Genomic DNA, 10106 nt, shown 5'->3' with positions numbered 1-10106 from the left:
AGTAAAATAGACCCGGCCCCGGCGACAGCAGCACAGCAATCATCATCATCGTCGGTGGTTTCCCCTAGATGATGATGATAAATGACTGGAACCTCGGCGCCCGAAAGGGAACACACGACAAGGAGGATATGGGTTTGAATAAGGACATGCAGCACGCGGACCTAGAGGCGGAGCCATACATCCCGGGTGGAAGACACGATAACGAGACGAGAGTTGGGAAGAGAATATCCTTTCAGATCAAGTATCCTATGCACTCGTTCTTCTTCTCTCGCTCTGTCGGAGTGCGATCAGAAGATTGGATCCGTTTCCTTCCCGCTTGTAACTCGGAGCACAATTTGAATGGGGGATTGTTTCACGATCAGCCCTTTTATTGTCTGTGTTCGCCCCGTGTGTGTGTGTTTTTTCCCCTCTTCCTTTTGGTCGTTTTGGTCGCCGTCCGATGATCCGATCTTCTTCCGTTCCGTATCATCGTCATCATCCAACCCCTTCTTGTGTATGTCATCACTTCCGGCTACGTGTGACGATTATGATGGCATCTGGGCTGGGCACACACGAAGGAGCGCAAGCACCGCACCTCTCGATCCGGTGTCTCTCTCGGGGTCGATTCTCAAAAACCCTTCTCCTTTCTCGGGTCCGCGCGTGTGTGTGCCGCCGGGAAGGGAAAGGTTTTTGCACCGGAAGCACTGATTTAATTGGTCACATCTCAATCCGGCCTCGGGGTGTGACAATCTCGACGAGTGGGGAGGGGACAGAGGGACCCCCGTCAGTCGGCTGGCTGGCGGGAAAGTGAAAAGTGATTGGCCGGTTTTCGACGATGGCGACGAGAATCTCTCGAGAGTCACACACATGAGCCGGCGCCGGTTTTTGATTACCCTCTGAACCTCTGATCGCGTCCATGCGGCGGAGCACCTTCGAATAACGCCACATAGCCCCTAGGGGGGGTTGGGGAGAGAGTACTGGCGCGGTGGTGGTGGTGTAGTGTTGGATTACCATCTCCTGTCTTTATTGTTTCCTGTCGCCGATGGTCTCTCCGATGGGCGTCAACAACGGCGCGCACCGGAAATTGACCCTCAATGGTGTGTGCTGTAGCGCTCTCTCTCGCTCTTCCTCTCTCCATATCTCTCTCTTTCTCTATCACACACGCAATGTTGGGTGTTGTCTCTAAGTGTGTCTAGCAACCACAGTCGGTTGCTCCAGAGCGTTGCTGCTGGCAACGCTCTCTTGCTCTCTCCCTCTGTTTCTCTATCTTTCTCTCTCTGCAGCGCACGGTTGGGTTGCTAGGATAGTAAAAAAGTTAAAAATATATTCGCGGCGCCATTTTCAGGACGACCAGGCCAGGGCCAGTTTATAAAGAGTTTCGGAAGAAGTGTTGGCGGCCAGAGAAGTCCATCCAAGTCCCGAACGTCACCCAAGGGCTGGTATGCCTCGGTGTGTGTGTGTGCGCAAAAACTAGAGCCTCATTAAACCCCCCTCCGCGGCCAATTAATTATTATTTCAATTTAATTTATGGCACCCCGAGCGAAGACACGTAAATCAACCGAACTGACCTGCGACAGTCTCTCCGTTGCGCTGCTGTCAGGTTGCTGATGGCGGCCAACGGACACGCAGCACACACACCACACATAATCGCTCGCGGGGATGACATTTCGGAACCATTGGTCTCTGGTGCCTTGAGTTGTGAACGCCGAATGTTTTTTTTGTCGGTCGGTCGCGTTTCTGAGGTGTCTCCATCGGGTCGAGCAACAATTAAAAGATCGGAAGGGAAAGAGCAGCACCACCGCCACCGCCATCGCCACCATGCATAGCGAAATGTAAAAAGAACCTAATCGAATGGAGGGACACCACCGAACACACATGCCTCACTGCGCTACTCACTCACGCTCCATTCGGCGCAAAAGGGGGTGCTTACGAAACCCCGAGGCCGATGGTAGGGGTGTGTGCTTCGAGGACATTAAAATCCCCCCAGCCGGGCGACATGAAGTGACAACAAAAAATGAGATAAATGCATCACATTTTAGCATTCAAATTAAAAATAAACCGTGGGAAAAGCTGGAGCGCCCTGCGCCTCTGCGTCGTGGCGCGGCACCCAAGGTGGGGGCTGGGCCCCGGGCCAGTCAACCCCGCACCGGGCAGCAACACCTTCCGTCGGGAGAGTGTGTTTCGCTCGCGACCCCCTCTTTTATTAGCGATCATTGCCAGCTATCGACAGAGGTACCAGAGTTTCGTGTGGTGAAGAGCGATATTTAATGGGATTACTGGGAAGGTCAGGATCGACAGGACCTCGCGGGGACCGGACCTTGATGGGAAACGAGCGCGCGATATATTGGGTGTGGTCCGCGCTGTATGGCACGTAGCACCGTCTTCTTGAAATCAAATGTCGTCCAAGTTTTCAGCTTCAAATTTGCGAAGAACACATCAGCCATTTTTTTCGAACCATCATTTTCGAAGAAAATTGGGCCGATGAACCCGATCCCAATGATTATTAGTAGAACCACCGAGGACCTTTTTAAATTTCGTACAGTTTGAGTTGAAGACTCTCCGTCTCTTTGGAAATAAATTTTACATATTTCCCAATTTTCTGCAAGCGTATAGCGTTCCATTTCGTAAATATCAAACTGTTTACTAAATGTTTACAATTTCCAGCATGACGTTTGACGTTTTAAACGTCAAGTAATTGGAACTAATTAAAACTAATTTCTTCGCTATGAATTATCCAATAAACCTTGATAATGCCCTTCAATAATAATTTTCCCTTTTTTCGTTCTCACCAACTCAACGCCTTCTTCAAACGCTTCAAAAACACTCCCGATGAGAATTAAATTTTAAATAACGCATTCTTTGACCAGAGAGGAAGATGGATGAATCATCAACCTTAAAATTTTTCACATTTTCACCTTTACTTGTATCTGAAAAAACGGACATGTGGTCATAAATCTATATAGAGTAAAAAATAGAGAATTAATGTTAATGTTAGAGACTCACCAATCTGGAAAAAAGTTTTTAGTATTTCCTAATTTTATGCAAGTGTACACTGTCCCAATTCGTAAATCTCCAAGTTTTTATGAAATGTTCACACCTTCCAGAATGACGCTTGACGTTTTAAAAGTCAAGTAATCGGTAGTTTAAAATTCAAACACTTGATGGATCACCCCGTCGTCGTTGGAATGGAGCGAAAGGAGAGGTGCTCGGTGGCGGGGTCCCCCTTTGTCCACGTGCACTGTGTGCTGAGAACGGAGGGTGGTTGCTGTTGCGTCGTCGTCGCGCCCACATGTATTCATTTAACGCATGAGCGATCTCCGTCGGGCACTTTGTCCCTGTTCGCGCGTCTCGTAGTGGAGGGCGTGCTGGGGCGGGCGACACGCAGGCAGGGTGTCCTGTGCGTGGTGCCTATGCTCGGGGCTATGTCGGCGCACAGGTGTTGTGCCCACCAACGCGGGCGCCCTCTTCGCTCATAAGCCATTTCGGGGACTTGAACACAGACGACTGCCACACGAGAGGACCCTTTTTCCGATCGAGTGCCGCCGCAAAGGGTGCACACCTCTCGCTCTGAATGTCATAAAATTAATGGGGAATGTTCGTTTTTTAATTCGGTTGCAACATTATGCTGCGTGGCACCCCCTATACACACCCGGCAGAGTCAGATAGTGATCGTGGGAGCGTTTGACTAAAGCCCTAGCTGGATCGCGCGTTCCCTGTTTGGCGCCTTCGTAAGGATAATGGGAATCGATTCGTGGGATCCCACCACCACCACCTAATGGTGTCACCGCGCCGTGGCCTCCAATTGTTGGAACTCTTCGAACACTCGAAGTAAAGTTCCAACAAATTCCAATGATAATTCACCTAGAAAAAGGACATCCCCAGAGCGCACACTGGTTATAGAGAAGACCATCCGACTATTATGCGTGGTGGATCCTATGCAACAATCAACCCCGAATGAAGGTCAAGAGGGAGAAAAGGTGGCTTGTTGTTATCAAGTAAATGCTCTCGCCGACCCCGGACCGGAAACAGCACTCCGGGCCCCCTGGGAGCTCTGTGCGCTTCATTGAGCTCACATTGTCCGGAGCGACATCCGGTGTGTCGGGTCTCGGGGTCGCGCAACCCCGAACGCGAAGGGACACTCGAGAAGCGCTGCTCTCGTCCTCCGATATCAGGTATCGACCTCGGGGTTTCCTGTGTTTTTTTTTCTTCTCTGTGGTTCGCCGTGATTCCGGTCAATGGAATGTCACCGGACCGGATATCGATACTCCGGGAGAGAGGTGGCAATAAGACCCACTCCACACGGGACACCGAGCACAGGATTAAGGAGGGTGATGACATTCCCTGGGCTAATCTCTCCTCCTCAACCTGTTGTCGCCAAAATCCGTCTGCTGCGCGCTACCTGTTGGTCGGTCTCGGTGACGTCACCCGGTGCGGACGACGACGCCGCCGCTGTGTTTGCCTTCTTTTGGTTCCATTAACGCGCAACCGCGTGGGATCGCTAAACAGGACACTATCCCAACAGCAACTGCAGCAGGAGTCAATGGCTGAAGTCTGGACCGCGCCTTGCTGCTGTGGCCTATGCCTTCATGAATTACACCCTCGGGGGACCTCGGGAAAAAAACGCACAACTTAAGGCCCTGCTCCTGTGTTGTGTGGTGTCCTTTTTGTGTCGGGAGCGCGCTTCTCCGCTTTTTCGTGTTGTCTAGACCCGCTGGTGTCTCAAGTATCATGTATCGCGATGTGTGAGAAAAGGAAAATAAACCTCGACGACGGTGCTGGTGGTGGTGGGACCCCGCTGTACTCTCCCCGCAACCCTGCGGAAAGGAGACCTAATCAAATAGAGACATCAAATTTCGTCGTATACGCCGCGCCGCGCCGCGCCGCACACAGGATGCAAAGCAACGATCCGCTTACACCGGGAACGGAAGCACAAAGCGGACGCCGCGAAACACGACGATGAGACGGACAGATAGAGAGAGAGAGAGAGCGACACCAGCCGGGTCGTTAAAGATCGGCCGCCGACCATCATATACTAGGAGTCTGTGTACGCCGCCGCGACTCGAGCGATCCTTGCACATCCCGATTTGCCTTTCGAGATCCGCCCGCAAGCCTCTGTCTCTGTGAGTGCGTGTCTGGCCCTGGACTCTGCGTTCTCGTCACGCAAACGGCCTCGCGAACCCCGGCGACAGGTGGTTGTCGGTCGTGTTGGTGGCTCGCTGGCTGCATACATAAATTTCGGCCCGGTCCTGTGTGGGAAAATGTGTCCGAGCGGTGGTGGCCCCTGTAATGTCCTGCTGCTTTGTGTGTGGGAAAGAGGAACGCCACAAATTGCTTCACATGCTCTGCTGCGGGCGCAAGGATCATGTAAGGACCTCTCTCTCTCTTGCACCAAAAAACAGGGGGAGAACGCTCGCTAGTGTGGGAAAGAACCAGCGCCAGGATAATGCGCGCGCGGGTGTACGCCGCGAGCCTTGAAAAGACCCCGCCGGTCTGTCGGGCGAGAAAATTACTTCCGTTCCGGATCCGTGATCCTCGCCCGTGAGTTCGTTCGCTCCACAAAAACCCATGGCGTGGGTGACGCGTAGGGGGGAGCACAGGAGTGTGTGTGTGCAAATCGAATCATAAAAAAATGTTGTGTGCGTGTTGCGCCAATAAAACTTTTTATGCTGTTTCTGCTCTGTGATCGCTCATCACTCGCTCGCGGCTCTAATTCATCGCCAGAGAGCGAGAGAGACAGAGGCGACAACCACAGGGCAGCGTGTCAGAAAGAGACGACCGGTCCTCTCGGGCGAAGTGAGAGAGCGCTGTCGTGCGATGAGTAACCAGCGGCGATGTTTTCTGTGTTCGGGTCGGCTTCGGTAACTTTCGGCCCGATCTTCGGACGTTCGGGCTTTTGCGTCGGATCCGAAGCGTGAACGTGAGAAGTAAGAAGTCTCCTATCTCGCTCTAGCGTCGGCTATCTCTTTTCCGTTCGTGAGTTACAAAAACGCTTTAACGCTTCATCTTTACGCTTCGGGTCGAAAAAACCAGAGAGCGCGCAGAGAAACGAGAGAGCAGAGCAGAGAACGCAGGATCGAAAAGTACAGAAACTAAAAAGTGTTTCAGAGCCAGAGACATTTCAAACAACAACGGTCGAAGTTTCTCTGTCGCGGCGCTATTCAAAGATCGCCTTGAGGAAGTTTTGCGGAAGGGACCAAATTTGGGGAGCATTTTTTTCCCGTGTCCATAACGTGTGTGTGTGTGTGTGTGACAGCCACCCAATTAGTGTTTGTGATTTTGTGGCCGCCGAAGTGCGGTGATGATCGATGATCCTCCCGAGCCACGAATGTGTGTGAGTGTACTTAGTGATCCCGCGATCCTGAGTGTTCCGCGATTTTCTGTGATATATCCCCAGTGAGCTTGTGTGTGTGTTGTGATAAAACCGGAAGAGGATTAAACCGGCAAGAGTGTGATGCGGTTCCGGTTTGCAGTGAGCCCCACCAGGAGTGTGTCCACCGCCCGCCACGCTTAGTAGGCGGCGGTAAGGACTGCGTGTCTGTGTGTGTGTGCTATAAAAGCCGTGATACGGCGTGTAGTGGCGTCGAAAATCACTCTGGAATCGTCCACAACGGCCACCGCACTCCCGTCGATTCTTCCTCTCCCGCACTCCCCGGTGGCGGTGGCGGCGGCCACGATTGCATCCTTTCATCCGTCCTTCCACCACCACCATTACAACGATGAGGTCCGTCCGTACCACGAGCAGCAGCAGCGTGAGGTCCTAGGAGTCGCCGACCCACAACACGGCAGTCCTCCCCTCGCTGGCTACTACCACCACCACGATCCTCAGCTCCAGAGCAGTGATAGCAACAACAACGGGAGCAGTGTGGCCAATCGGAACACCGATCCGGGCAGTGTTAGTATGGTGCTGCAAAGCTACGATGGTGCCGTGAACGGAAGTGACAACGTGTCCCCGTACGCGGCCGACTATGCGCCTACCTCGTCCTTGCTGGCGGCCACGACGACCACCACAACGACGGCGAGTGGCGAAGGGACAACCACCGGAAGCACCGCCAGCACCACGCTACCCCCCGCCAGTTTCTACACCGATCTGGATCCGTCCGGCGCCATCGCCGTCGCCGCCGCCATTAGTCCCTCCGGCCACCACCAGCTGTACCAGCATCTGCACCAGCTGCACCACCACCACCACCATCATCACCCGCACCACCCTGCGCAGCCACCAACCCTCGAGGCCACCAGTCGAAGTACTGGCGGGGCCGCAACTAACCATCAGTCAGGTTGGTCAGCCGCGAGCAGATGAATCCTCTTAACCTCCTCCACTGGTGTCACCCATCCCCACCACAAGAGGGGAGACCCCATGGCCACGGCATGGCCGGTGTAGAAATCCTGTCCGAGAAATAAGCGACGAAAGGCGGCGACACGTGTGCGTTATGAAATCGCGCGGAGTGGGTCATAAATTGAGTGGTGACCCCGGCACAGTGGCCGCGCACCACTGACCCCCGATCCATAACTTTTCCGCCTCGCTGACCACCCGTAGAGCCCCCGCCCGATAACGCGGCATTCAATGTCACACACGCCCCAAAAGTTGCGTCAGATCTGTCGGTGGCCGCGAGCGGCGGGTCGCTAATTGATTAGTGGGTCACTTGCTTGACCTATGTTGATCCATTGCACCATTCGCCGCCGCCGCCCCCACCCAGCGTGAAATCGCTTCCAACCTGACTTGGCGCGAATTCTTGCGGCGGCGCGTGTCAGTGCCCCCCTGATTCCGTCGATATTCCGGTTTCCGGTGTAATTTCCGTCATCGCCGGCGAGAGGTGACATCTTCCCTCTTCGTCCCCCGAGGGCGTCATCATCGCCGCGAGGGAAAGAATTAAGAAAAGATCCGACCCGGGAAAGAGGGGGAAGACAGAGGGTGTCTGCTCAGTGGCAGCAGCAGCCACCAACACCTCTCGAAGACACCCCCGGTTCCGATGGCGGGCGCTGGCAAAGAAATTTGTATTTCATCTCCGGTCTTGAGTCCTGATGCCCCCTGGCCCCGCGGATCCGACCCAGACCGATTGTTTGTGGGTGCTACTAGGGTGTTCAATAAGTTTTGTTCGGTTCGATAAGAAAGACACATTTTTATAGTGTAAAATACACTTTTTTATTCAGTATGGCCTTCCTAAACATCAATACACTTGTCTAGAGGAGACCCGTATTTATAAATTCCATTTCTGAAGTGAAAAACTGGCTTCAAATGGCTTCAAAGGCTTCAAAATACGCTTCCACAGCTGTTATGACGTGATTATTTGATGACAAACGCTTTTCACGCAAGATTTTTTTTTTATGGGAAAATAGATGGAAATCGCTATGGGCCAAATCTGGTACAACGGATGGTCCAACAATTCGAACTTGTATTAATGGGTTTTTGCTATTTTCAAAATGCTCTTGTGACGGGGTGCATTGCCCTTAACAAAGAGGATGTTTTCCTTCTTCAAACCGGGGCTTTTTCATGAATTTTCTCCTTCAGCTGGTCTAAAAAATTACAACAATAATAGAAATTTATTGTTTTACCAGTTTGCAAGTAAATCCGCATTCAGTTCAGCAATTCAGCAATGAGATGGCCTTAGCCTTATACTAAATCTCCTTAAGTCACTCGACAATTTTCCAATACGATATCCTATATTTTTCCAAGGATTTCAGGTGTTGTGTCTGTTTTTTTGACGTTTTTGACATGGATCCTCTTGAAAGCTATTACGACCACGTTTAAACTCAGAAACCCCCTTTTTCCTAACTCAAGGCGAAGAGTCCTTATATACATTCAACATTCGTTCATAGTTTTCCTTTCCTTTTGAACCTTCTTTAAATAAAAACTTAATCACCATTCCGTTTAAAAAAAAATACTGTGACATGTCGATACTAAATAGCTTGTAAAAAAAAGAGACCGATTCAAACGAAACTTTCACATACGTTCATATGAAAACTCGAAAATGGAACCGCAAAACTTATTGAACACCCCAGTAATTCTGGCCGATTTTTGCAACCGGAAATAGAGCATCCCTCCCGCAGTCAGTCGATCGTAGTCGGCGAAGAAATCGATTTCCATCGTCCTTGTTTTGGAGTGTACCATCTCCCGGTGGTAACTCCTTTTGCTCCTGTCGCCCCTCCGGATCCTTCCAAACGCAGACGCAACACCGATGTTGTGTTATTCCTTCCACGCGATGCGCGATGAATGGGGAACCGGAAGTGCAACAGGTGTGCCCCCTGTTTTGGAGCTTTCTTTTATCGGGGGTTTCGGGTTTTTTAACCACCTCCTTTTTTCGATTGTCCCTTCATCCTTTTCGCTTTCCTCTTTCCTTTCGCGCGGTTTCGCTTTCTGGTCCCATGGGACTTCCCGTTCCTTCCGATTTGCGCGTGGTCTGTTGCGCACCAGGAAAGTGCTGATCGGTTGCGAGTGTGTGTGTGTGCAGGAGAGAGATGCACTCAAAGTGTCACTTCATCACATTAATGCACCTCTCCGTGGTTGCGACCCCTGGGCTGGGGAGAATCGATCAGAAAATGACGATAAAAATGGATAGTTACAGCACAGCATCTCTCGCTCGCTCTTTCTCGCTCTGTCTCTCACGTGCCTGGGGGTCGTAATGTTGTTGCGATCAAAAAAAGGTCTAACGTATGGGTGGAGGCCGGGTCCGGCGGGTCCGCCCGGGTAATTGCTATGCAGGAAGAGATTACGCGTTTTAAGGCAGAGATTGGACGGTGAGGTTGCGGCGTGTGATGATGATGATGGGGGGGAACTAGAGAGAGGTCGCACCGCGGACGAAGATGGCCACAGATTTGCCGCACACACACACGATCGTCGATCGAGGGAAAAATGTCGTCTAAACAGTTATTATTATATGAAAATTAAAGCTAATTTTAAATTACACTGCCAGCATCAGCCAGCATCAGCCAGCAGGGCAGTCCTCGTCGGTGTGTGTGTGTGTGTCGTGATGCGATAATCGATGACGATGATAAAAACCAGAAACGCCGCACGACGGCAGCTCTCCTTTCTGAACGCGGCCAGTTCGAGCGATCGATCGATCGATCGATTAACTGCCACCGATGAGCAGCGTCAGGCCAGGCAGGACGGGGCAGGAGGTCCTACTGCTGCT

General features: G+C 51.9%; 1 protein-coding gene across 1 annotated transcript in view; it reads left to right on the top strand.

The window, feature by feature from the left end:
- Positions 1–10106, top strand: part of LOC128271612 (ETS-like protein pointed) — a 112042-nt gene that overhangs the window by 93781 nt on the left and 8155 nt on the right. Inside the window, exon 6 of the mRNA XM_053009204.1 lies at positions 7222–7253. Coding sequence (XP_052865164.1) covers positions 7222–7253 — 32 coding nt within the window. The remainder of the gene's footprint in view (positions 1–7221; positions 7254–10106) is intronic.

This window comes from Anopheles cruzii, chromosome 3, assembly GCF_943734635.1.
Source record: "Anopheles cruzii chromosome 3, idAnoCruzAS_RS32_06, whole genome shotgun sequence".
In the NCBI taxonomy this organism is placed as follows: Eukaryota; Metazoa; Arthropoda; class Insecta; order Diptera; family Culicidae; genus Anopheles; species Anopheles cruzii.
Note: the sequence above shows the minus strand (reverse complement) of the source record. Positions and strands in the feature narration are given on the sequence as shown.